General features: G+C 38.8%; 1 protein-coding gene across 1 annotated transcript; it reads right to left on the bottom strand.

The window, feature by feature from the left end:
* Positions 1-2,440: 2,440 nt before the first annotated feature.
* TRMT1L (tRNA methyltransferase 1L) lies at positions 2,441-27,959 on the bottom strand. Its single transcript, XM_026669276.2, has 16 exons — positions 27,563-27,959; positions 20,905-21,057; positions 17,482-17,592; positions 16,652-16,765; positions 14,591-14,655; positions 13,118-13,247; positions 11,779-11,896; positions 10,809-10,888; positions 10,019-10,265; positions 8,911-9,123; positions 7,986-8,176; positions 7,009-7,087; positions 5,007-5,173; positions 3,798-3,857; positions 3,178-3,304; positions 2,441-2,993 (listed from the first exon to the last, which is right to left on the bottom strand). Exons 1-16 carry the CDS (start codon positions 27,678-27,680, stop codon positions 2,768-2,770), a joined length of 2,199 nt encoding a protein of 732 aa, XP_026525061.1. The 5' UTR covers positions 27,681-27,959; the 3' UTR covers positions 2,441-2,767.
* Between the last annotated feature and the right edge of the window lie 15 nt (positions 27,960-27,974).

Raw genomic sequence — 27,974 nt, 5'->3', positions numbered from 1 at the left:
TATGGCCGTCTAGCTAATCAATTCATTGTGAACACTGGAAAAACAAACTTTTTACTATGATTCCGATTTTTTTTTCATTATACAACTATCCAAGGAAGATAACTGAATTCCAGGAAGATATATAGGGTTTGAAGGGTACACTTTTATATTAAAAATAGACTGTCAGAATATTTGACCCTGAATTACATCTAACGTCAAGGACCATATTTTAGTCATGGAACACAAGCTTCAGAAGCAAATATGTGTATGTTGGGGAGGGGAAGAAATTAAGAATCCATTTTGAATTTTATCCAAATTGTTTAGAAACAACAGTATATGAGTAATGGGTATTTTACAAGCAATAAAAATATTAAAATTCAGAATTGATATTTTTAACTACAGAAAGTAATTGGTGGCAGGACCTAGATTCTTAAATATAATCCCTAGGTCAGGCTCGCCAACCTCCCTCTTATCCCTTCAAATCATATTTGAAAGCCACTAATGACTTGACACTGAAAACAAATGAAAACACTTTATTGGTAGGTACTAGCTGTGCTTACACACATTTTTAACGTCTTTCGGTGCCAAGTCTTGCTGGAAAATACAAAGTCAAGCATCCCCAAAAAAGCTCGTCTGCGGAAGGAAGCATGAAGTGCTGAGCCAAAATCTAACTGGTGATTCGGCTCACTTTTTCTTGACCCTGGACTTAATGAAGCACAGTGGACAAAAATTGAACACTAGCAGATGACATGGCTCCCCAAATCAACACAGACTGTGGAAACTTCACACTGGACTTCAAGGATCTTGCAGTGTGTGCCTCTCCATTCTTCCTCCAGACTCTGGGTCCTTGGTTTCCAAATGAGATGCAAAAGTTGCTCTCATCAGAAAAGAGGACTTTGGACCACTGAACAACGGACCAGGTCTGTTTTTCTTTCACCCAGGTAAGACGCTTCTGACATTGTTTGTTGTTCAGGAGCGGCTTGACAAGAGGAATACAACATTTGAAGCCCATGTCCAGGATCCGTCTGTGTGTGGTGGCTCTTGATGCACTGACTCCAGCCTCAGTCCACTCCTTGTGAAAGTCCCCAACACTTTTGAATGTCCTTTTTCTGACAATCCTCTCCAGGCCGCAGTCATCCCTGCTCCTTGTGCACCTTTTTCTTCCACACTTTTCCCTTTCACATAACTTTCTATTAATGTGCTTTGAACATCCAACTTCTTTTGCAATTACCTTATGAGGCTTTCCCTCCTTATGGAGGGTGTCAATGATGGTTTTCTGCACAACTGTCAGGTCAGCAGTCTTTCTCATGATTGTGATTCCTACTGAACCAGACTGAGAGACCATTTGAAGGCTCAGGAACCCTTTGCAGTTGTTATGGCTTAATTAGCTGATTAGAGTGGGACACTTTGAGCCTAGAATATTGCACCTTTTCACAATATTCTAATTTTCTGAGATTGTGGATTTGGGATTTTCATGAGCTGTAAGCCATAATCATCTCAATTATGACAAATCACAGCTTGAACTATCTTGCTTTGCATGTAATGAGTATATTAGGTTCACCTTTTAAGTTGCATTACTGAAATAAATGAACTTTTGCACAATATTCTAATTTTTCGAGTTTCACCTGTATATAGTGGCTACCAACCTATTAGGGTAGGTTACAGTTCTGATCAGGAACCCATTTCAACGCTAGGTAGATATATTTATCTATTGTTGGGAGGAAATGAGAATTCTCTCTTCCCATAAAGGCCTTAAACTTTTTAGTAAAAATCCTATCCTTTTGGGATTTTAAGTCAAGTAATGTATCTTCTTTTATCTTTCCCTACAAGTTTAAGCTTGGGATTTTTAAGCCAAGTTTCCCAGGTTTTTTTCTTTAAAAAAATGTAATTATGACAGGAGGACACACATAGCAGTAGAAGTTTAGTTTGCCCTCTTTGTTTAGCTCCGTCCTATGGCCCTCTAGCTAATCAATTCATTGTGAACACTGGAAAAACAAACTTTTTACTATGATTCCTTCTGATTTCTTTTTCATTATACAACTATCCAAGGAAGATAACTGAATTCCAGGGAGATATATAGGGCTTGAAGGGTACACTTTTATATTAAAAATACTAATACAGACTGTCAGAATATTTGACCCTGAATTACATCTAACGTCAAGGACCATATTTTAGTCATGGAATACAAGCTTCAGAAGCAAATATGTGTATGTTGGGGAGGGGAAGAAATTAAGAATCCATTTTGAATTTTATCCAAATTGTTTAGAAACAACAGTATATGAGTAATGGGTATTTTACAAGCAATAAAAATATTAAAATTCAGAATTCTGATATTTTTAACTACAGAAAGTAATTGGTGGCAGGACCTAGATTCTTAAATATAATCCCTAGGTCAGGCTCGCCAACCTCCCTCTTATCCCTCCAAATCATATTTGAAAGCCACTAATGACTTGACACTGAAAACAAATGAAAACACTTTATTGGTAGGTACTAGCTGTGCTTACACACATTTTTAACTTCTTTCAATTCCACATCTTAAAAATATACACCTGAACAAAGAATTGCAAGTCAGAAAAAACAGTGTTTACCAAGTTTAAACGCAAGCATTACATGAAAGTTTCCTGCTGAGCTGGGAAATTAACTGTACATTTGTGATTCCTCATCACTTTCTTGAAAAAAATGGAAATGTTAAAATAGTCAAACAGTCACAAAAATTGAGATATAGGGCTCAGTAGGTGCTCTCAACATAAATCTTCAATAAAAGATAGCAGGTCCCAGAAGAACCCTTTCAAATGCTCTCTTCTGCAAAGTCACCTTCGGTTCCTGCTTGGACATCCTCAATTGCTTGCAAAGAGCCATCTGCTTGTCCTCCTGTATATGTTGGAAGGCTGTACTTTACAAGGATGGATTTAAACTGCAGCAAGGGGGCACTGGTGCGGACACCCATGGGGTCAAAATGAGTGCGGCTTACACGATATCCAGCTTCAAACAGAGACTGCAAGAATTTATTTAACCTGGGGGGAAAAGTATAGGCATAAGGCCTTTAACGCTTGTTCTTCCTATTTTTCCCACAATTCCAACCCTGACAGGTAGCAGAGAATATGACTGGCTCCAAGATACCCAATGAGAGAGTCTAGGACCCGAGTTTCCGTATTTGTTAACATTTACACCACAGAGATGTTTTAAAATTGCACTTACTTTGGCATGTTCATTCCTTTAATGCTGTGCCTGTGGACATTATAATAAAAAGCAGGATGCTCAGCATTACTTTCTAACTTCTGGCGCTTTGCTCCATTTTGGTTTACGTCAACACTTTTCCTTTTCTCTGCAACAGAGGTTTTTTACATCAGAACTTTTTTATATCTTGATCAATATTTGCTTAGCAAGAGAAATGGTGTATGAAATATGGAATGTGCAAAACATTAAGTGCGTGCTTCAGCCAGTAATTACTGGTCCATGTGCATGCTGAAGCATGTTGGTCCAGTCATAGATTTTCTGACAGAATTGTTCTGGATGGGAGTAGCCCGGAAAAGACAAAGACCTAGGAAAATGGAGGAGAGGGATGGATGGGCTGGAGAGGTATGCAGCAACATTGCATGAACTGCCTGGATTGATCAAATGGGCTGAAAAGTCACTATGTTTGCTTCATACAGAGGTGGTTTCATGGATGTCTTGTGCAAACAAAATTAAGGATGCTATCCAGTGTTTAGTGTTATTGTTCAGTAAAAGCTTTTCTTGTTTCACTGACTTTCTAAATTAGAATATCCTATATAAGTATTCCTGTTTCCGGGTATTATTTTAGATTGATAACTACCTACCATGCACGATGTAGTAATCAGCTGCAGCATCTGATGTCTTAATAAATACACCACATTCTTCTAAAATGTAAGGAAAACAATGATTCGGTCATCAAGAAGAAGAATATATTTGATAAGATGAAAAGGCTGAGTTAGAAAAAACATTGTTCATGGGTCGCAATGGGTCGGACACGACTTCATGACTAACAAGAAGTAAAAGGACTGTGGCTTAGAACAGTATGCACTAATTTAAATAGCTCATACTGAGTATTTGGGGGCTGATGTTGAATGTATTTTCACATAATTTATTGCATTTTCATTTGGATACAATATGTACTAAATTAGACTTTGCTAATGCTATGTATCACTGTTCTGATAAGGCCACCATAGCCATTTAAAATTGCTCTTTGTAAATGAAACTGCAGTTGAAAGTACACAGAATCTCTGTAATATTAAAGAAACAATGAGGGAAATCCATTTTTTAATTCTGGAACTATATAATAAAAAGTAAGTCTTCTGACTTCTGAAGGGCAAGTTATCCTCTGCTATATGCCAAGACCTAGTACTGTTAACTATCATTAGAAGTTGCTGCTGTTTTAAAGAGGTGCATGGAAGTGCTAGTTCTCATGCAGTTCAAAGCACTTTTAAGAAATCAAATCCCTAACCTACACATATTACTACTCAATAAGAAGGAGGGCTGAGGAAATATCTACAGACCCCTCACATCTTGGACATAAGCTGTTTCAATTCCTCCCCTCGGGACACTGCTACAGGGCATTGCATGCCAAAACAATCAGATAACGGAGACCGTTTTTTCCCTTGTGCCATCACTCCGCTGAAGTACTGTCTTCTGTATATTTATCCATGCAGTATGGCTGTATTACTTCTAATCTTTTCTACTACCTTCTATTATTGGTATAATTAATATAATTATTATTTTGCATGTACATTGAAAGCTTATGCATGAGAGTCAAATTCCTTGTGTGTCTAACCACACTTGGCCAAATACGTTTTTTAATTTTTTTATTTCTATTCCTACTCAATAATGTACCACTTTACAGGCGTTTTACCTTTTTGCAAAAATTAACATCACAAATTTATTTTTCTTCTTCACAGAAGGCAACAACAAGCAGAACACAAAGCTTGATTTACAGCCCCTTGTTGGGTTTATGTATTAAATTGGACTTTTTAAAAATTACTAAACATTTTTTTAACATCATGCCTTCTCACCTTGTTTACTCTGACTGCTAGGAGCATGAATTGAAAACTGTTTCAGTGTTGTGCATTCTGCCTCACAGATCAGCGTTTTCAGAAGTGCCTGGATGTCTTCTAGGCCATACTGAACTGCTTCAAACAGCATTCTTCTAAGAAATCCTGTATTGAAGAGGGATCCTGACCTACAATACAACAAAACTATAGAATGTAATGGAGAAATTTATTTTAAAATGGCAAGTATTTATTTTAGAAAAAACATGTCATGGGGTGATATTGCTAAGTGTTTATTTCCTAGATTTTAAAGGGATTTAAAGAATCTGAAATATATTTAGATTTCTCTTGCAAACAACCATATTTGGATATTTCCCAAACAAAATTTTGTTGTGTCCCCCCCCCCCCTCCAATAAGAATTGAATTTTTAAAAAGTGTACTCTATTTCTCCTAGTAAATACCTATTTCTCCTAGTAAAACTTAAAAAAGGATGGAACCTATTGATTAGGAAAACTATATTCTAATTATGCATATTCAAAATTATGTAGGAAATATATGCCTCCCCCTTTTTTTTTACAAAAATCCAAACTTTGTAACCAGAAATTTACCTTAACAATGATCAAGCAAATGTTTTTATTTATTTCCTCTCATTTCTAATAACCACACAGAACTTTTTCAAAGCACAAATCTCTTCTGGAGTGCAATGGGTTACATTTCAGGTAAAAATAAATCTGCCTGATTTATTTATGATTGATTCGGATATAGCAGTAAATTAGAATATTATAATAACAGACAGCCAAGCAGAAATATTCTTTGAGATTCACGAAACCTCAGTGTTAATGCCTTATTGGGCTATGAGAAAACCATGGAGGAGAAAAAGAGGCACATGGGTGAAAATCTGCATTAACACAAAAGAAACCAAGAAACATTCAGATGCATACAAGTAGTCCTTGATTTACGACCACAATTGACCCCAGAATTTATGCTGTTAAGTAAGAAATTTGTTAAATGGGTTTCATACCATTTTACCACCCTTCTTGCCACATTTGTTAACCGAACCACCGCATTTGTGAAATTAGTAACACGGTTAACTGAATCTGGCTTCCCCATTGACTTTGCTTGTCAGAAGATCACAAAAGGTAATCACATGAACCTGGGATGCTGCCACCATCATAAACATGAACCAGTTGTTGAGCATCCAAATGTAAATCATGTGACCACAGAGGTGCTGCAACAATTGTAAGTGTGAAAAATGGTCATAAGTCACTTTTTCCAGGGTTGCAACTGAACAGTCACTAAATGAACTCTTGTACGTCAAGGATCACTTGTAACTGAAATTGGATACATTACAGATATTTAGAATGCACTGCAGTGTTCAGTTAAAGCCAATGAAAAAATAGTCCCCTAAAGCAGGGTCCCCAACCGCCGATACCGGGCAGCGGAACAAGCCTTACCGGGCCGCTGGTTGCTGGCGCCGCCATCTTTTTGGTAAAAAAGCAATTTTTATCAAAAGATGGCGGCGCCAGCGCTCGTGAGCTTTCCGGGTAGAAAGCCATTTCTACCGAAAAAGCTCACGAGCGCTAGCGCCGCCATTTTTTGAAAAATCACTTCGTGACGTCACCGGAAGTGATTTTTCGTCAAAAAGATGGCGGCGCCCAGCTGACGCCGAACCGGGCGCGGCGCCCAGCTGACGCCGGAACCGGGCGCGCGTCAAAAGGTTGGGGATCCCTGCCCTAAAGGACTATTTTTGCAACTGGACACTATAAATATTTAATTGCACAATGAAAAATACAATATCCAACAAAGAGAAGGTATATGTGAGATTATTTCAATTTTTTTTTTGCATAGCCTTGGTTAAAAGACCTTGCATCTATCTAATTAAGAGAGACTTCCAAGTAAGTAAAGGGACTGCACTTTAGATGCTAGGTATGGAAAAGAGTATTTTATTGATTTTATTGACACATCCTTTTCAATCTAATTTTCATTCTTATTATGAAGTGAAAAGGGACTCAAAAAGAATACTTACCACAAAGGTCCCAGTTCAACTGCTGTCTTCCCAGTCATTTGGTTATGGCAGTTGCATGGAAGTTGCCAGTATGGGTTGTCTATGAAAAAGAAACAGTAAAACATATTTTTTCTAGACCAATATCTGAGTGATATATAATTTATGAATGTTACGGAAATTGAAATGCTAATGAATTAAAAGCCGTTATAATTACAAAAGTAATTTGTTCTGGCTCTTTAACTAAACACTATAATTTCAGAAATGGGTGAATTAATCCCTGTAGGCATGCATAAAACATGAGCTTATATTACAGCTTTCTGCCTCTGATTATACTTCCTAAACTTGATAGAGAGCTGAAGCTCAAGTGTAATAATAGCATTAACACTTGAACAATGAGATTGAAGTTTGAGTCAAAAGCTTAGGTTTTGATTTTGATCCAATCATTGTAACTTTGATTTAGCCTGCCTCATGGCACTATGAGATACTAGTTTATTTCAGTAAATTTAAGGCAGATGCTTTTCCTTAAGAAGCGCTCCATAGAACAAGCAAATTCAAGTCCTGGGGAATCATTCAACTCTACATGTCCAATTAGTACGTTTTACAAATATCAACTGAAGTTAAGCCCCAGTAATTGTGTACATGATTACAGCCTTCTTGTGTAATAAATGGTTCTCATTTCTTATGAAAACAATTCCAACATTGTTTCCAATTATTAGCTCATTAATTTTATTCTTCTTTATGCTGTTGCTTTTTCTCATTGTTAAGAGTTTTCTGTTGCAAAAAGAGGAAGGGTACAAATAAAATTTATACATGACTATAATCTAGATTCTAAATAGGCACTATACCGAAATATCTACTGCACAGAAGTTAATTTGAGAATAATTACTGTTGAACAAACAAGCGACACAAAATGCAGGTGCTGTGGTGATTTTATGGTGAATTCAGTTTCATTAACTGAAGTACCCTGAGAACTAGCTGAAATTACAAAATAGGATTACCTTCTATCATGTTACCCTCTCTTTTGAATATCCTCTCTTCACACCATTGACAGTGAATTAGGTATCGGATTTTTTTGACAGTATCATCTGCAGAAGAAGGACCTCTCAACACTCTCACTTGTACTAGCACAAAATGTTCAAGAGCCACAGCAAACAAAACTTCAATGCCTTTGTTGCATCTAGCAGCAGCTCTGTAGAAAGAGAGATTATTAAGAATAGAATCCAGCAAAGGCTAAGTCTTCCCAAATGTTCTACTCCTAGCTTCATGTAGAAGCTCGTCTTCAATGGACAATTTTTCAGATTTCTGAATGCATCTAAGACAATGTAACAAACTCGATCCATTGATTCCTTCAGTAATGTATTTATATACTGCCCAACATTTATATACTGCCCAACTCCTAGTTACTTTGGGGAGGGAGAGCAGGTATTATGTTTAAAAAATGATGTAAAGCAAGAAAACAAAAAAGAACAAAGATGGTGAAGATAGTTAGCCCAGATAAAATCAACGAAAAAGAAGAAAACTTCAATCACACTTGGCAAAGGGCTGGGCAAAGAGTCAGTTATTCAGGGCTGCCACCAGTAGACTGGAGTCTGATTGAATCTCAGGGAGACCTCATCGAACCATCAGCCCTATAATATTTACTAGAAATTCACTTTCTGCCTATTTTTGTTCACATTTGTAAAAAGGATGTAGAGGCTCAAAAATACAACATTCAGCTTCGTGGATCAAACTTTTTGTACACAGGCTCTGAAGTTTTCTGTTTACACATTCATAACTCTTGATCTAATTGCTGAAGGTTACGGAGAAACAGGATGTAAAAATCAATTTTGCTTAGTCCCTTGTATAAGAGTAAGCAACAAGGTAAAAACTGCAGCCACCTACTCTTAGAACATTGAAAGAACTATTTGGGAAATGCAACTGCACCTTGCCACAGCAGCAAGTACCATTCTTGCAGCCAGCTCCTTATAGTATTCTGTCCTGATAATGTTACAACCATAATGACGTTGGGCCACATGTTGCGCCTTTGAATAGAGAGAACTTGTATCTGTTGATGTCACTGAAACGATCCCAAGATTTCTTATATTTCTGAAAGCTGCATCTAAGTAATTTACTGATGATCCAAATGGGTCCAGGTGGCTGTATGATAATGTAGAAGACAGAACATAGGACGGTAAAAATTATACAGATAAGAAAATGTATGCACAACCTTTATCTTGCCTACTAAAATTCCATATACTTCAACAGGAATTCCTTTCCAAAAAGTACTGTCTGCCTAAGGTTGTAATTTTATGTATTATATCGTAACATTTTTTAAAAAATCTGGTGCATATTCTATGTAAAGTAAAATAAAATGTTGAATATATTGACATTTTATAACAATTATTCCCAGATGTTTACAATATAAGCCAATTGCCACAGCTATATAGATAGAAAAGTATGCAGTGAGCCCAATTAACTATCTGAACCAGTGGTGGGATTCAAATTTTTTTTACTACCGGTTCTGTGGGCGTGGCAGGGGAAAGATACTATAAAATCTCCAGTCAGAGATTGGTATATGCCGGTTTTCTGAACTACTCAAAATTTCCGCTACTGGTTCTCCAGAACTGTTCAGAACCTGCTGAATACCACCTCTGATCTGAACCCAGATGAAGATGCAAGCAGTTTTCTAAAACTTGGGATTTAACAGACATTGTAGGCAGAAGAAAGCGGCATGAAACCAAAGTGCAACAATGATTCTTAAGAGATATTTTTAAGCAATCCTAATTTATACAAATCAAAGATTCCAGAACATAATTAAAATTCCTTCAGCAAGCACTGATGTCCTTTAATCAATCAGTTTGTGGCCTAGTTCACAGAATACTAAACCGTAACAGAATATCCTGTGAACTAGATATTTTAGTTACCGTAAAGAGGTAAACCTTGAAGCTGCATATCAATCTCCTGTTTGTGTTCTAAATCTAGATTATTCTCCATCTAGATATTGGAAAGCACAACTGGGGAAAGTGTGATTGAAGTAAGACAAGACACTTACATGAAATCAAATGCTCTCAAATGCATGATGACATTGGCATCCATTTTTGTCACTTCAATGGTAGGCAAGTTTTCTTCCCCTTCTTCCATTACTTCATCACAGTCATCTTCCTCAAAATTCATCACAACTTTCATCTTATTTAAATGACAATTTTCTCGTATCATGGTCACTGAATTTTCATTATAATCATTAATTGTGACTTTTACTGAATTTCCAAGATGCTTTGCCCACTGTAATCCCATTATACCTGGAAGGCAGATGATACATACATAATGAATTCAGCAAAAGGCATGCCTACAGACTTGTGACCTCACTATGCCGAATACAATATTAGGTTTGAATTTTTTAGGAAATGTACATATACAGATAGTCCTTGTTTAACGACCATAATTAGAATCAAAACTTGATTAAGCAAAATGGTCAGTAAATGCTTCTGATCTTATTACAGTTTTCCTTTGCTGTACAGACCTGAGGTCATAAGTGCATGGATTGGTAGAAAAGTTACTTTTCATCATTCTCATTACTGAATTGCCGCTACATAGGGCAGTCATTAAATAGTAGTTCATTTAATAAAAACCATGAAATCAGTAAAACTTTTCCTCCAATTCTGTTACAAATATATATGCACTCATAAAATTTAATGGCAGGGCAAATTTTAAAAAAAGGTGCATTCCTAAGCATCTTTATTCAAAAAATAAATTCTATTAATAAGGCTTATTCCCCCAGATTGCAGCTAGATATACAAATTCTCTTTAGAAATTATAAATCAAAATGCATAACAGCAGACTACCAGTGGCTCCAAATGCATCCAGACATTCCAACGGTTTTCGTTCCTCAGTTAGAACAGTTAAAGCACAGACTATAAGTTGTCTAAAAGAAAAAGAGAAAAAGTATACTGAACAAAGTATACCATGCATTTATTAATCTTATATCTTGTTTAAAGGACAATGTGTGAAAAAATAAACTATAAACAATATATAACATAATGCAGTTGTAATTATTCTTATTGTTTGGCCAATCTAAAGTACTGAGATTTTTGGCAGGATTTCAATTGTATTAGGCAAAGAATAGTCCACTTCATGCACAATGCTAAGACATAATGCAATTAATATGATCAAAATTCAGATGCTTGGCAACCAGTATCTATTTGTGATGGTTGCAGCATCCTGGGATTATGGGATTGCCATTTACCAAACTTTCCCAGCTGGCTTCTGAGAAGCAAAGTCAATGGGGGAAGCCCGATTCACGTGATTCGCTTAATAACCAGGGCAAAAAAGGTTGTAAAATTGGGTGCAACTCAGTTAACAACTCCCTTGCTTAGCAGAGGAAACTCTGGTCCCAATTATTAGTCAAGATTAATTGTAGTCCTGGTTTAATGATGTTATTATTTAAGTTCAAACCTCACTTGAATTCTTGGTTGACTGACTGAGTTTCTAATAATTTATTAGGTTCTCTTTAACCCTTTATAACCCACAATACAGCAAAAATGTCAGTGGTGGGATTCACATTTTTTTACTACCGGTTCTGTGGGCGTAGCTTGGTGTGTGTGGCAGGGGAAGGATACTGTAAAATCTCCAGTCAGAGGTGGTATTTGCCGGTTCTCCAAACTACTCAAAATTTCTGCTACCGGTTCTCCAGAACTGGTCAGAACCTGCTGAATACCACCTCTGAAAAATGAATACAATTACTGGCTTCTGTTAATAAGTAAATTCACAATATTTATTTATAATTCTTCCCCAAACAATTTTATCATTTCTTACCTGTTAAGTTTCATTTTGGGGTTAAAATAGGAATCGGTTTTCTGAGGAGTTGAATAGTTAGGAAGGACTTGTACATCTGTGTCTGCTTCCTTCAGTACTTCATATTTAGGAGCAAGAGCTAAGGATTATTTTTAGAGGAAGGAGTGTTACAGCCCATTTCAGGTGATCATTCAAAGTTACACAAATCACAGACCATAATCTATCCTATTCTCCCAACTTGCTAAATGATACTGACCAGAGTTTTCACATTGGGACTGTATAAAAGCTAGAAAGTTGAGTTCCAAAATGTGCACATGAATAGAGAGATGGTTCTGGGAACAACTATCTGGCTAAGATTATTGTTCCTGACTCCTTTAACCTTGGTTAATAAAGACATGAGTGAATGAAAGGGCCCTACTGATGATATCTGTATGGTGTATAAAGTTTAAAACTACCATGTTAATTATATTCAAACTGAAATATGGGGGGCATTAAAGAGACATTCAAAGAAGTAAAACGGGATTCTGATAACACTTAAAACTATTTTATGGTGAAATGCCACCATTATGCCATCATATTAAGGAGAATTTAAGCTGTGCTTGGATTTGATCACAATCCTTAAAAGAGATCCTTTTTTGGGGAAAAGGGATCTAATCATGTGGTAAAATATATGACAGTTTTTATAGAAAACCTAGAGCAGAAGAGAGGAAACCTCTTGGTCAGGGAATTTTTCTAATGGCATCTGCTACAACTGTTTTACATTAACTATGTCAGCTAGAAATGATAGGAACACATAGTTAACACTGTAGTTAAGAATACATGAAAACCACCAGATATATATCACTATTTTATTTGTTTCCCAACATTAATTCTCAGCAGCTTCAGCAATGGTGGCATTGTAGTTCAGAAACTTTTGGGAAACCCAAGTTCATTACTTATGTCTTAGATATATTTCATAATAAACATTTTAAAATTGTACAAATAAAAAAGAACAATGACTACTTAAGGACATATGCTTTTCTAGAGGAAGGAAACAAACTACCAAATACCATACTTGAGTAAGTTATTTCCCCAGACAATTAAATCCAAAAATACAATAATAAAACACTTCACTATGTAACATTGTTAACAACTCAGCTTACCCTCTTTAAATAAATAAGGTCAAATAAAGATACATAAAAATTGTACCTAGAAATTACAGAAACCTTGTCCTTTTAAGATGTTCTGAGTTCCTAGACAGAAATATAAAATCATAAAGTTTCACTATTCTAAATTTATCATTTATTCAGTCTATGACACTCAATGTTCAAAATAATGAGACCTTTGTGAAGAAAAAAACAGAGATATATTAACTACTTACTTGAAGTAAACCTTGATTCAGTTTCTCCTTTATTTACATGTCGTTTAATATGTCCTACCATGTCACTTCTTCGGCTGATCGTTGCTGAACAGATAATACAGTGATAATGTGATCCCATTTTTATGGATATCTATAACACAAACCACATACAAATTTAAAGTTCAATAAATGCTTTTATTAAAGTTATACTGTGCCTGTGTCTTATATTTAAAAAAGAGCCATACATATATTATATTTTAAACCTTAATTCACAAAGAAAATTTAATTAAAATTGAGGTATTAGCACTAAAACTTTAATTTATTAAACTCATAAAACAGTACAGTTTAGATCATCATTTTTTTTAAATCAAAAGTGATACTGCTTGGTGGAATTGTGATAGTACACAAAAAATATGGGACATGGTATTTAGAGAAATTAATGCACTTTTGAATGTAAATTTAGATATGTCACTGAGAATTGCATTACTGTTACTGGTGGAAAAACAGGATATAAATGAAACAAAAAAGGAATTGATTGTAAATTTGATAGTGGCTGTTAGATTAGTGGTGGCTAAATTTTGGGGAACAAAACTAGGATATTCAAAGAAATGAGTGGTATAATGAAATTTGGAGTATGGCAACAAATGGTAAATTAACTACAGAAATCAAATTTTAAAAAGGGATGATTAAAGCAAACAATTTTAATGAAATATGGGAGGATTTTATAAAATCAGTGTTGGTGAAAGGCAAAGGGAATAAACCTACTCAAGAATATATGTTGTTTTGGAAGGGATAAGGGCACAATTAGAATATATAGTAAATCTTTTAATTGTTATATATAGAAGAAGAATTATAAAAAAAAAAATGGTCTCCGAGTGTGGGGTGCAGTGTAATGTTTGTATTTTTCTTTTTTTCCTTTTTTTCATATTTAGATATATATGTATTATGTTTGTATTATTTGTATTTAAAATAAAAATATATTTTTAAAAAAGTGATACTGCTAGAATACTGCAATGCATTCGCAAGATGCTTTTCGAAGTAGTTTAAATGGAAATTTCAGTATCCAATGAATTACTAATGAGTAAAGCAAGAATACGTTATCTGTTGAAAGAACTGCATTCATTCTCAAGTTGTTACTGGATGCAATCTAATTATTTGCTACTTAAAGACAAAAAAGATATGAGAAACTTAATAATGTACTTCCTCTTTTCCTACATGTCACCATTACCTAATGAAGGGATACAAAACTGAGGTACAAAGTTTATATTATAAAGTGGACATTCTTTATAGTATTTTTTTTTTTTTAAAAGAACACTGTGATGGAAATACACCATAGGTACGAGAAATATGTTTGAAAGAAAACTTATCCCCTGCCCCTGGTTTACTAGAGAACTCAAGTTCAAAACTTGGTAGAGAACTGAGAAGAATGTAATCCATAAATAACTAAAATGGAACTGATTAAAGCAATTATTCACATAACTGAATAGCTGTTACCTGGTCTCCTACAACATTTGGTTTCACAGGCCGGCATGGCAAGTCACAGATGCACATTCTGTAGCCTGAAATTCAAAAAAGACATTGGACACCTCTAAATGATTACTCAGTTTTCAACACTGAATTCATTCATATTCTGAAGTTCTATCTTGTCAAACTATTTAATTTTAATTTTTTTGAAAACAGTGGAGGGCAACCAGGTAAGGGGACTGACCTGCCCCCGCCCCCAGCTGGGCGTCTGCTCAGGGTGGTGCCTCAAGGCCCGGTTTCAGCGTGGGCAACCCCCGCCCAGCTAATCTGAGAAATGAGCTCCTCGTAGTGCCTTGTCTCCGCGTGAAGCCAGCTGTGCTTGACCCCCCCCAGAGCGTTGGTGGCCAAGATTGGGTCAGAGATGCCATCGGCCAAGATCAATAGGCCAGACTCTGTGAGCCGGACATGCCATGGACACACCGCTGCCACCTGGGAGTGCATCAGAGCCCAAACGCTGAGCCTCGCCAGACTTGGAAGCCAAGGATCCTTCAGGCATCCCGGCCACGTAAATGCTGCCCAAATTCCCAGACTATTCGCAACTCGAGCTTGCAGGAGCAGCAGCACCGCTGTGAGCTTTGTCATACTGGTGCAGCCTCTTGGAGCAGGACCCTGCAAAGCTTGTTGTGGTGTTGCACTCATGAATGGCAGAGCCACCGTGGCTTCATCACACTGGTGCAGCTGGTGTCCTGCCACGAGCAGCTGCGTTGGTATGTCAAACCTCACAGCAGTGCTGCCACTCGCACACACAACACTACAACAAGCCTTGCAAGATCCTGGGATAGGCTGAACAGGCTCAGAATGGAGCCTTTTTGATGAACAGCAGAAAAACAGGGAGGGGGATTTTCCTGCCTGTCATCCTTTCCTCAAGCTCCGCACAGACAAACATCCCAAAAAGGCTTCATCCTGAGCCTTCAGCATTGCAATTCTGGGATGGGCATCCTTTACTCAAGCGACATCTGATTGCTTGAAAGGAACAGCTGCGCCAGGAGAGAAGGAACAAGAGGCAGCTCCCGGCCCTTGATGGCTCAAGCTAATCCACAGGCCCGATTAAGGGGCCAAGAAGCTATGAGATAACTGGGGAAGGGAAGAGCTGCCTCCTATGCTGGCCACGCCCACTCCTTCACTAGGCCTTATTTTGGGGGTAGGGCATATTTTCAGGGAAACACAGTACTATATATATCCTAGGGGAAAAAAAACTTGCCCTGAACTTATGTTGAATTTCATCTCTTCCATTATTGAACTACATTCCATATACAGAAGTAATAATTTTTCCTGGTTTTTTTGCAGATTATATTTATGTATTTAAAAGAGTTGTATGGCCATCCATCTTTTGGCCCACAAATAACAACAATAATACACACATACGCACAAAACAATACAATAAAAATATTTTAAAATCAGGCAACATCAACTCTTCTCAAAATCCATCTTTGACATCCATTCATCTGTATCAGGGGTGTCAAACTCAATTTCACTGAGGGCCACATCAGGTTGTGTTTGACCTTGGGGGCAGGGGGTGTGGCCAGCTCAACTTCACTCGTATCAGGGGTGCCTGTGGCCAGTGAAAACAGGCTCCCAAGCTCAGTTTTCGGCTGTGACAGCCTCCTGCAAACGTGTGCCAGCAAAATAGAGCTCAGGTGGGCTCCATGTGGCCCTCCCAAGCGCCATTTTTGGCTGTGCTGGCTTTCTGCAACCCTCTGCCAGTGAAAATGGTGCTCGGGATGGCTGTATGTGGCCCTCCTGAGCTCTGTTTTCACTGGCAGAGGCACTGCGGGCCAGTCCTTTGCTGTTTTCAGGGCAGCACCGCGGGCCAGATTTAAGCACCCCGTGGGCCAGGTACAGCCCCTGGGCCTTGATCTATATTATCTCTTGGTCTCCAACCTTATTGTCCTAAACCTTTCTCTTGAACTCTATTATAAATTAAAGTATGCCCCTGTAATCATGTTTGAGTTACATTAATTACAGGAAGAAAAACTAACAGTTGTCATCTAACTGCATTAGCATTAATAATAGTGTTCTAGCTATGTTTACCTTCAAATTCAACAGATACTTTCCAATGAAGATTCTGAAGATGGCGACGGAGCTTGTGACTACTGCAAGCTTTGAACCTCTCTTCAGGACATAATGGGCAGGACCTCTTGTCAGCTGATATTTTAAATTAAACCAAAATAAGAGAAAAATGTGTAATAACCAAATCTTTCAGCATTGAAGTTTTTTTTGTCAATATACATAAGTAGTATTTGCATCTCAACTCAACAACTTGCAATCAAATCAATAATAACTGATATATTTAAGAAAAATATTTGTTTTAAAAGCCATGGTTTAAGGTTTAGTTGAACTAGTGTGAAAATATCTACAATCCAAGACAGAAGTAGAAATCTTTGGGGTTTTTTCATACGATAAAGATAATAATCTAAGGTTATTAGAAAAAAGTAGTACATCATTGCCTCCTGAACAGATATGCTTTTCTTTTTTCTTTTCCATGCTTTCCATCCATTAGGGATGACTTTGCTCCCAAGCCTCTGTGAAATTAATTCTACTGCATCTTCTTACTTGGACCTGACAACAAGGATAAAACTGCAAATATAGCCCTAAATAAGTAAAATGATACTTCTGGGGTTTTTTTCTTCAAAATATTTTATTTACTACTACTTTTGGTAATTCTTTACACATATGGCCAAGACTCATAACCATCACTGATAGAAGATTTCTTCTTTGGTTCCTATTTTAAGATCAGTAGTATAGTTTCCTCAGATTATCTGTTTTCCATAGCTACCAAGCAAAGTTCTTGTCTAAGAACTGAATGCCACAAGCATTGCATTTCCATCATTTGTTGTTTCTTCTATAAATATTTTAAATACCTGCCAGTTGTTGGTCTTCATTCTTGGAATCAGAGGAAATTAGACAGCCTTTCTGAAAATCAGCCAGTTTTTCTAAATCATCAAGGGTCCGCTGAATTGAAAAGTGTTTCTCTAAAATGAACAATTCAAATTACTTTTCAAATGCTATATATGTGTGCTTGTGCATGTGTGCGCATGTGCACTATATATAAGCAAATACTACTTAACTTCAATCTTTCAAAGGCTTTAAAAAAGTTTGGACTCTTTGTGCACTGCGTCTCTCAAGCAATCCTCTGTTTTTATAATGGCCCACACTCATCTTGCCTACGGTATTAGGTTATCATAGCTATGCAATGGTACTGTTGTACTCTTTCTCCAAACAAATCCAAAAGATTTAAAAAAATCATTAAAAACTTCTTACTAAATTTCCACAACAGCTCATACATTGACAAATATTTATAACATTAAAATAGTGCATAGGCTTGTAACTGGAATATCTTTGGATCTCATCAGCTACATTGGAGGATTATTTGACCAACAGTTTGGTCTGCGAGTTTGAATGGTCACTCAATGAGTGGTCATTAAATGAGGACCATTTGTAGTATCAAAAACTTTTCATGCCATTTGTTAATTCATACATGTCCATAGGTTGCATTGAAAGCAAAGAATTTCCTCCATGGAATTAAAGCCTTAAACTCCGATTTCTAGCTAAAAAAAGATTAACTATTTCCTATATTTCTGGCTCAGTTGTCAGTGACAAGGAATACCGTGTTTCTCATAAAATAAGGCCGGGTCTTACATTTTTTTGAGCCCCGAAAAAATGGCTAGGCCGTCTTTTCGGGAGTGACTTAATTCCCCCCCTTGCATTTTCATCTAGAGCGCCCCGTGGGCATCCTCACCAATAGCCGCTCCTAATGGGTGATCATGGCAGAACACAGAGAGCTCCCTACTCCCGCCAAATACCTTTGCCGCAGACCTGAGACCTTCGGCGCCCGCCGCTGTTGTTTTCCCTTCTGCCCATGCCGCCGCCGCTGCATTTGGAGCTGCCGCTTCCGTGTTTGGAGCACTTTTGGAGCTGCCGCTTCCGCGTTTGGAGCTGCCTCTGCGTTTGGAGCGCTGCTGCCGTTTGGAGCGGCGGCGGTGCTCCAAACGCGGTGGCAGCTCCAAACAGCAGCGGCACTCCAAACATGAAAGTGGCAGCTCCAAACGTAGCGGTGGTGCTCCAAACGCAGCAGCAGCTCCAAATGCGGAAGCGGGAGCTCCAAATGGCGGCGGTGCTCCAAATGTAGAAGTGGCAGCTCCAAACATGGCGGTGGTATGGGCAGAAGGGAAATCAACAGCGGCAAGCGCTGAATGTCTTGGGTCTGCAGCAAACGTGCTTGGTAGGAGTAGGGAGCTCTCCATGCTCTGCCATGATCGCCCATTAGGAGCAGCTGGTGGCGAGGCATGGCTACCCACGAGGCGCTCCTAACGGCAAGTCCCCCCGCCCTGCCCATTTTGCATGTTTTAAAATAGGCCTAAATTTGGGGGGAGGGGCTTAATTTCATTTTATGCCTAGAAAACATGCTGGGTCTTCCTATTGGGGGAGGCCTTATTGTTGGAGAAACACGGTAAATAGTGTATTTTGCTTTTATCTATCTTCGGGCATGATTTGGAATGCCTGATATTGAATATTTACTTTAGTGTATATTTAATTGGGACAAAACCCGTGTATTCAATGGGCTTCCTCATTACTAACTGTATTGGGAATACATATCAAGTTTCACTGACTGGGTGGTGGCATAGATTCCTTTCTAGAAATTTGGAGTAATTTTATAATGCATAGAAGAATTCTATGCTGCTGAACGGGGGGGGGGGGGGGGGGGGGGGGGGGGGGGGGGGGGGGGGGGGGGGGGGGGGGGGGGGGGGGGGGGGGGGGGGCCAGTGGCTCTAGGGGATTGCATATATATTTTAATAAACTTAAACTGGGTTTACGAGGGCTATCCACAAAATAGATTACGTTTTCATCTGTAGCAAGAAGGGGCGGAGCTAGCATGGCCATCTTTAGTAGTACCAATCTATTGGGGAAGGGGGTTTTTTTAATGAGGAAGAAAAAGAAAAAAAAAAAAAAAAAAAAAAGAAGGTAAGTGATGTTTGGGTTAAAGGAGGCGCCATAGAGAGTGGGGGGGGGGGGGGGGGGGGAGCAAGTACGCGGGGGGGGGGGATTGAAGGGGGGGGGGGGGGGGGGGGGGGGGGGGGGGGGGGGGTAGGGGTGGCTGATTGAGGGGGGGGGGGGGGGGGGGGGGGGGGGGGGGGGGGGGGGGGCAAGGTTTGAATTTTGAATTTTTTTTTTTTTTTTTTTTTTATAATTTTAAAAATAAAAAAAAAAAAAAAAAAAAAAAAAAAAAAATGTTGATGGTGGGGGTGGGGTTGGGGGTTTTGGGTTTTATATATATTTTTATTTATTTGGGGTGGCTTTGGATGGGCAACCTAAATATATTTTTCGTTTGTTAAGAAGGGGGAAGAGGGAATAGGCCTTTTTTTCCCTCAGTCTGCATCTAGTCGTGCTAGTGGGAGGTTCGTATCATTGCCCGTTATTTCACAGCAAACATTTGAAATGTGTGCTGCAATTGAAAATCCCGCGAGTTGTGAGGTGCGATCAGTGATAAGGTTTTTGTTGGCAAAAAACCATAAACCGATTGAAATTTTTTCGGCAACTGTGTGAAGTGTACGGGGACATCATCATCACTGAAGGTGGAGTGCGCCAATGGTGCATTAAGTTTAAAAATGGCCAAACTACGGCACTCGAGAAGTCCTAAATGCTTTCAAGTGGGAGATTTTTCCTCATCCGCCCTACAGCCCCGATATTGCACCAAGCGACTACCACTTGTTTCCGAGGATGAAGACCTGGCTTGGAACACAGCGCTTTGACGACGATGCGGAACTGTGGGCAGGCGTGACTGACTGGCTCAAATCTCAGGCGGCTGAATTTTATGACAATGGAATTACAAAGCTTGTTCACCGCTATGATAAGTGCCTCAATTTGTTCGGTGAATATGTTGAAAAGTAGTATTTAAGTGTCACTTTCAAGTGTATATAATAAAAAATTTTTCCTACACTTTGTTTTTTTTCTATCGCAAAACGTAATCTATTTTGTGGATAGCCCTCGTACATGCCTGGCTAACATTATAAGGTTTTTTGACAACGCTATTTCAAAAGTGATAAGCAGTGATAAGTGAGATTTGATTTATAAATATTGGGAGAAATAAATATGAACATATCAAGAATTCACATATTTCTCTGAAGATGTTATATCATTCAAAATAACAAATTAGAGGATGTATCTCATCTTATACTCTTTAACTGTATGTCTTTACTAATTTTAAAAAGATAGATGGGCAGAATATTTCATGTCCTGTAAATCACCCCAAATAAAGCGAAGTTTTCCATATTATCCTAGCAAACCTTGTGGAGTTTTAGATGATGCATCTAGTAGATTACTGTTAAGATCTTCAATGGAACTTTGCTCTGATTTTTTCATTTTGGCATTTATATCTTCATTAATGATTTCTGTATCTTGCCCAGGGCTATCAGGTTTTTGGGGGGCATCCATCCCATCTACAGAAATTAAAAAAAAAATAAGGCAAAACAATACACATTAATTAACTACAGTATTTTCTGTATAAATCTACTACAGTATTTTAATTAGTATATTTGCAATGCAAAAAAAGTGAGATAAAAGATAAATTAGGCCCATTAAAATCAATAGGATTTCAGTATGTCACCACAAATAAGTCCCACAGAATTTAGTTGCTTTTTTTCCAAATAATTTATTTATTTAGCATATGGCCTCTGTGAAAGGATTTTTTTCGGGCAATGTTATCTTTACCCGCGGGACGTCTGAATGCCTGTAGGCATTTGAGGGAGGCTCCTTTCTTGTCCCTGTGCAGTTTATTCGCTCACAGGAATCAAACCGCCAAGCTGCTGACCTCAGTGGTGCATAGGCCCAGTGTCTTACAGTCTTACAGAGCCGTGGTCCCCTCCAAACAATAATTGAGCTTGTATCTAACAATTTGAAAAGGAAAGTATGTCTAGTGCCAGATTTACTAAAAATAATACTTGTGCAATATTGAAGACCAAAGGGCATAGGAGTCAGCAATTAATTTTCTGGAGAAATTGGGACTGTTGTGGAGGGCTGCTGCCCTGCCATCATTACCTCCCCTTCCCTGCTGCAGGCCAGATAGGGATGGTCAAAGGGCTGGATGTGCTATAAAATACCCAAGTCTGTTAAAAAAAAAAAAAGGCAGAGAGATGTAGCCCTTGACTTACAACAGTTCACTTAGTGACTGTTCAAAGTTACAACAGCATTGATAAAAATGACATGACCACTTTTCACACTATGACCGCTGCAGCATCCATATGGTCACGATTTACATTTGGATGCTTGACAACTGACTCACATTTATGACAGTTGCAGTGTCCCAGAGTCATGTGATCCCCTTTTGTGACCTTCTAGCAAGCAAAGTCAATAGGGAAACCAGATTCACTTAACTGTGTTATTAATTTAAGAACTGCAGTGATTCATTTAACAAATGTGGCAAGAAAAGTCGTAAAATGAGGCAAAACTCATTTAACAAATTTCTCACTTAACAACATAAATTTTTGGTTCAATTGTAGTCATAAGTTGAGGACTACCTATAATGTATTCTAGTGTAGATAAAAGCATTCAAAGTGAGTATGACCTAAAATGTTAGGATTAGGATTGTAGAAGCACCTCTATAATTGTAAGTGAGGAAAAGGCCATTTTTTAATGTGGCCACAGGAGTGCTGAGATGGTAGTAACTTTGAGGACCATTCATAAGCCATATTTTCAGCACTGCTGTAATTTTGAAAGGTCATTGAATAGTTGTAGGAAAAGGACTATCTATAAAATCAGGCAGCAGATCCCACACTTACTTGCACTGATATTATGTAGTTGGGTAAAAAAAATGTCAGCAAGCAAACCACCAAACTCGGAGAGCACCAAGTTCTCCATAGTTCAACCCTGAGCTACATATATTCTTATCTATCTGAAGCATAGTCTTTTCATGCATTGTGCCAATTAACAAGTTTCAGTTCAGCAAAAGTATGCTTACCAATTCTGCTAAAATGTGAATATGCAATCATTTTTACATATATGTTTTATTTCTCTTGAAAAACCTTAAAGCAGTAATGAAATCTATTTCACTTTTATCCTGCTCATGACTTATTGACACTTACAGTTCTGGCTAAAAGACCGACTAGTGCAGGATTTGTGAGGAATTCTGGTATTGTTTTGTTTAACTTTGTAAGGCAATGTCTTGAATGAAAGACTGGGCAAGATTATATATTAGACATTCTTTATATATACAGTATTGACATACAATGTACTTTAAAATAGAATATTTCCTGAATCCTTAATTCCATTTGTATCAGAGCTAAAAAACCTGTGGCCCTCAAGGTATTCCTAAATTACAATTGCCAGCATTCACGATATCCCAAGCCAATTCAACAGTATCAAAGACCACCAGATTATCTTTCTTGATCTAGTTGAAGGCTTAAGAATATTTGTTCAGCCTTCTTCTGGGTTTTCCTCATTCACTTACAGTTGTTGTTCATGCCAGCCTGCTTCTTCAAGAGAATGAAATAAAAGATGTGATCTATTTACTTTATTATTATATCTAAGTGTAGAGTTGTAATTGCAGGAATGTTCCAATCTCAGATGGCAAACCTCAGATAAAGAATGTTTCCAAGCAAATACAACTCAGGCAAACAATCACTAATTATGGATAAAGGAGGATTAGAGAGGGGAAGTAAACATATGTTAAACTTTAACTAGAGATAATTAATTGTATGGATTATTGTACTGAACAGTAACAAAAGTTAAGCAGTAACCAAAGTTAACCAATGATGGAGGATAACTAAAAATGTATATAAATGCAAGACTATACTCCAATAAAGATCATCGTGATTCAGTTGTTCATGATCAAACCACTCAACTGTCTCGTCATTACAACATCTAAGATTCCCAGGGTAACAACTGGAAATTCTGATCTCAGATATTAGGACCCTGAAATAATTTGCCTTTTGTATGCCTTTCAGTATCCTAAGCTGGTGTTGGAAAAAGGGAATGTATGCTTCTTAAAATCTTCAGATGGCAAAAATTAACTACACTGCTCAAAATAATAAAGGGAACACTTAAACAACACAATGTAACTCCAAGTCAATCACACTTATGTGAAATAAAACTGTCCACTTAGGTAGCAACACTGATTGACAATCAATTTCACATGCTGTTGTGCAAATGGAATAAACAGGTGGAAAGCATAGGCAGTTAGCAAGACATCCTCAATAAAGGAGTGGTTCTGAAGGTGGGGACCACAGACCACTTCTCAGTTCCTATGCTTTCTGGCTGATGGTTTGGTCACTTTTGAATGCTGGCGGTGCTGTCACTCTAGTGGTAGCATGAGATGGAGTCTATAACCCACACAAGTGGCTCAGGTAGTGCAGTGCATCCAGGATGGCACATCAATGCGAGCTGTGGCAAGAAGGTGTGCTGTGTCTGTCAGCGTAGTGCCCAGAGCATGGAGGCGCTACCAGGAGACAGGCCAGTACATCAGGAAACGTGGAAGAGGCCGTAGGAGGGCAACAACCCAGCATCAGGACCGCTACCTCTGCTTTTGTGCAAGGAGGGACAGGAGGAGCACTGCAAGAGCCCTGCAAAATGATCTCCAGCAGGCCACAAATGTGCATGTGGCTGCTCAAATGGTCAGAAACAGACTCCATGAAGGTGGTATGAGGGCCCAACGTCCACAGGTAGGGGTTGTGCTTACAGCCCAACACCGTGCAGGACGTTTGGCATTTGCCAGAGAACATCAAGATTGGTAAATTCGCCACTGGTGCCCTGTGCTCTTCACAGATGAAAGCAGGTTCACACTAAGCACATGTGATAGACGTGACAGGGTCTGGAGACGCCATGGAGAACGTTCTGCTGTCTGCAACTTCCTCCAGCATGACCGGTTTGGCAGTGGGTCAGTAATGGTGTGGGGTGGCATTTCTTTAGGGGGCCACACAGCCCTCCATGTGCTCGCCAGAGGTAGCCTGACTGCCATTAGGTACCAAGATGAGATCCTCAGAACCCTTGTGAGACCATATGCTGGTGCGGTTGGCCCTGGGCTCCTCCTAATGCAAGACAATGCTAGACCTCATGTGGCTGGAGTGTGTCAGAGGTTCCTGCAAGACGAAGGCATTGATGCTATGGATTGGCCCACCCATTCCCCAGACCTGAATCCAATTGAGCACATCTGGGACATCTTGTCTCGCTCCATCCACCAATGCCACATTGCACCACAGACTGTCCAGGAGTTGGGGGATGCTTTAGTCCAGGTGTGGGAGGAGATCCCTCAGGAGACCATCCACCACCTCATCAGGAGCATGCCCAGGCATTGTAGGGAGGTCATACAGGCACGTGGAGGCCACACACACTACTGAGCCTCATTTTGACTTGTTTGAAGGACATTACATCCAAGTTGGATCAGTCTGTAGTGATTTTTTTCCACTTTAATTTTGAGTGTAACTCCAAATCCAGACCTCCATGGGTTGCTAAATTTGATTTCCATTGATAATTTTTGTGTGATTTTGTTGTCAGCACGTTCAACTATGTAATGAATGAAGTATTTAATACGAACATTTCATTCATTCAGATCTAGGATGTCTTATTTTTGTGTTCCCTTTATTTTTTTGAGCAGTGTATATTTCTCATACTACCCAAATGGCACTCAAGCAGTCATAAAATAATCAGATTAAAAACCTCAGGGTTTTTGCCAGGAAGAAATCTTAGATACTGTAATAAAACAAAATGGACATAAATACATGTTCTAAAGCTATGTTATAGGGCTATACAGATAGTCCTTGATTTACAACCATTCATTTAGTGACCAAAGTAACCACCACACTGAAAAAAATGACACAACCATTTTGCACACACTAGTTGCAGAATCCTTATGGTCACATAATTAAAATTTGATTACTCAGCAACTGGCTCATATTTATGGGGTCATATGATCTGATCACCTTTTGCGACCTTCTGCCAAGCAAAGTCAATGGGGAAGCCAGATTCACTTTACAACCATGCTACTAAATTAACTGCAGTGATTCATTTAACAACTAAGGCAAGAAAGGTTGTTAAATGGGATAAAATTCCCTTAACTGTCTTGTTTAAAAATGGAAATGTTGAGCTCAATTGTGGGCCATAAGTCGAGGACTACCTGTATTCATACATGTATTCAAATTTTGCTTGCAAAAAAAACCATTTACTTTAATTAAAATAATCAGATATACTTGTCTAGACATATAGCAGGACAACATAAATTCAGATGTGTAGATATAGGCTGCAATTGATTTTTATGAACTACAGACAGATGCACAAATGCAGTAAAGTATGATAACTTTCTAACAGAGATACTACTTACCTAGATGAATGAAATAAGAAAATCCAAAGGATAAAAGAATGTAATGAACATATTACTATATATATCCAGAAAAAAAAGCAATTCTTTAAAAATGTTTTTGCTTGGATAAGGAATTTTTCCATTTCCTAGGGCTTTGATTACCCTTAGCAAGTTGGAATTTAGCTTGAAAAGAATATATTTGTGATTTCCCCCTTTTGACAACACCACAAGTGTCAAACTCAATCACATCACGTGACATATCATGATGTTTTTGCCTTTGTGGGGTGGGCGTGGCCTGCACATGAAGCATCTGGTCCACAGGCCACCAGTTTGATACCCCTGGACTACAGTATATGAAATGTGAAGTCCTTGATGCTCTCTGAGCTTAGTTTTTTTTTTTTTTTGCTTGCAGACATTTCAACAAACAATTCAGACAAATGTTCAACTTTAGAAATATGATGAAAGGAGGACGAAAAGGTAACGCTTAACAAAGCTTTGTTTCCATGGAGCCAGATTTAGCTTCCATGTGCTGCATATCTCTCCAGAGTCAATTGGCAAGTGACTGAAAAACAGCTGACATTGAATAAGGAGATTTCAATCTGGTACTGCTTGAACAATGAAGTACTAAGCTTCCCAAAGGAATTACTAATACAGATTTGTTTGGCAGCAGTATCTGTTTAAACAATAAAATCGTGAACACCAAAGCTGCCCAGAAAGAAAGCATCAGACTAGAACCACGATGTTCCTAGACTTGATGACTGCAATTGAGGAACAGAAATGCAGGCAGTTGATGTTTGATGGGCTTTTCCTAGGAGCTGCTAATCAGGCCTGATGTCCCCTTGGATCTGATAAATAGCATTTGCCACTATCTGAGAATCATACATCAAGGAATACACCATACAATTCTACTAATGAGTTGCAATTTACCTATTTATCCTCAACCTGCGGACCACGAAAAGGGGGCGGGACACAAAGGCTTGAAGAAATATTACAATTTAAATCTTGAATTAAGTCTTAGGGGTCTGTGGGCACAAAAGGTATATAAAGGGGATCTGAGGTGAAGAAAAAGTTGAGAACCACTGCTTTACTGTACTGGGGAATAAAGAGATATCTGTCTCCTGACAACGCTATCTTCTAACCTGAAGATAAATAACTTCTCTGACAGAAAAATGGGGAAGCCACCTATTTCCTCTCTTCCCGCCTGAAAAAGACATCCTGAACACACTAAAGCACATTTAATGAAAGAAAAAAATATATATATTTTTGCAACAACTAGTCTTCTCTAGGAGGAACAATTGAGGGCCCGCAGCCTGCCTCTCTCTCCCCTTAAAGGACGCTAACAGTTGCATCCCTGCAAACAACGACAACGCCCCCCCCCCCCCCCGTCCTAAATCAGTTCCCGCTGATGCCCAGGTGGTCCAAGAAAAGAAAGACACCGCCTGGAAGTCAGGAAACCTCTGGCCGACGTGCCTAACATATGAAGGTGACTTCAAACCGGTCTGAAAAGCTTTCTCTCAAGCGGCGTAGGCAAGGAAAAGAAAGGCCGGCGGGGAAAACAAAAAACAAAAACAGTTCCCCCCCCCCGCCTCCTTTTCCACATGGCAAAAAAACCCTCAGCCTGCAAAGCGGTTCCTGTCCCTTCACCTTATACTCACTTAGCTCTTCCGCGGCCTCCTTATCTTCTTTATCCTCCCTGCTTTCCCTAAGTCTCTCTTCGTTGGGGGGCGAGGGCGGTACTTGTAACAACGGCAGCGGGGAGTCCTGGGCCGCCATTTTTTCCCCCCACAGAGCGAAGTTGAAGAGGCGAGGATTGCTTTACCCTCCTCCTACTCCTCAGTCTTGCTGTCCCTCGCTGGCCCAGCCGCTGGTGTAGTTCGGGACGGCAAGTGCGAAGCAACGCTTCCGTGACATTTTGAACCTACCCCCACTACAGCACCCGAAATCCAACGCGGCTCGTGAACTACAATTCCCAAAATGCCACCACCCTGAAGGCAACAAGGCCGCCTTTTTTTTTTTTTGCCACTGTACAGCCCCGCTGGCAGTTGGTGAACTACTATACCCAGCGTG

Source organism: Notechis scutatus, chromosome 3 (genome assembly GCF_049901735.1).
Source record: "Notechis scutatus isolate UNSWTSFEM ecotype Mainland chromosome 3, rNotScu1.2, whole genome shotgun sequence".
NCBI lineage: Eukaryota > Metazoa > Chordata > Lepidosauria > Squamata > Elapidae > Notechis > Notechis scutatus.
This window is presented reverse-complemented; position numbering and strand designations above follow the sequence as displayed.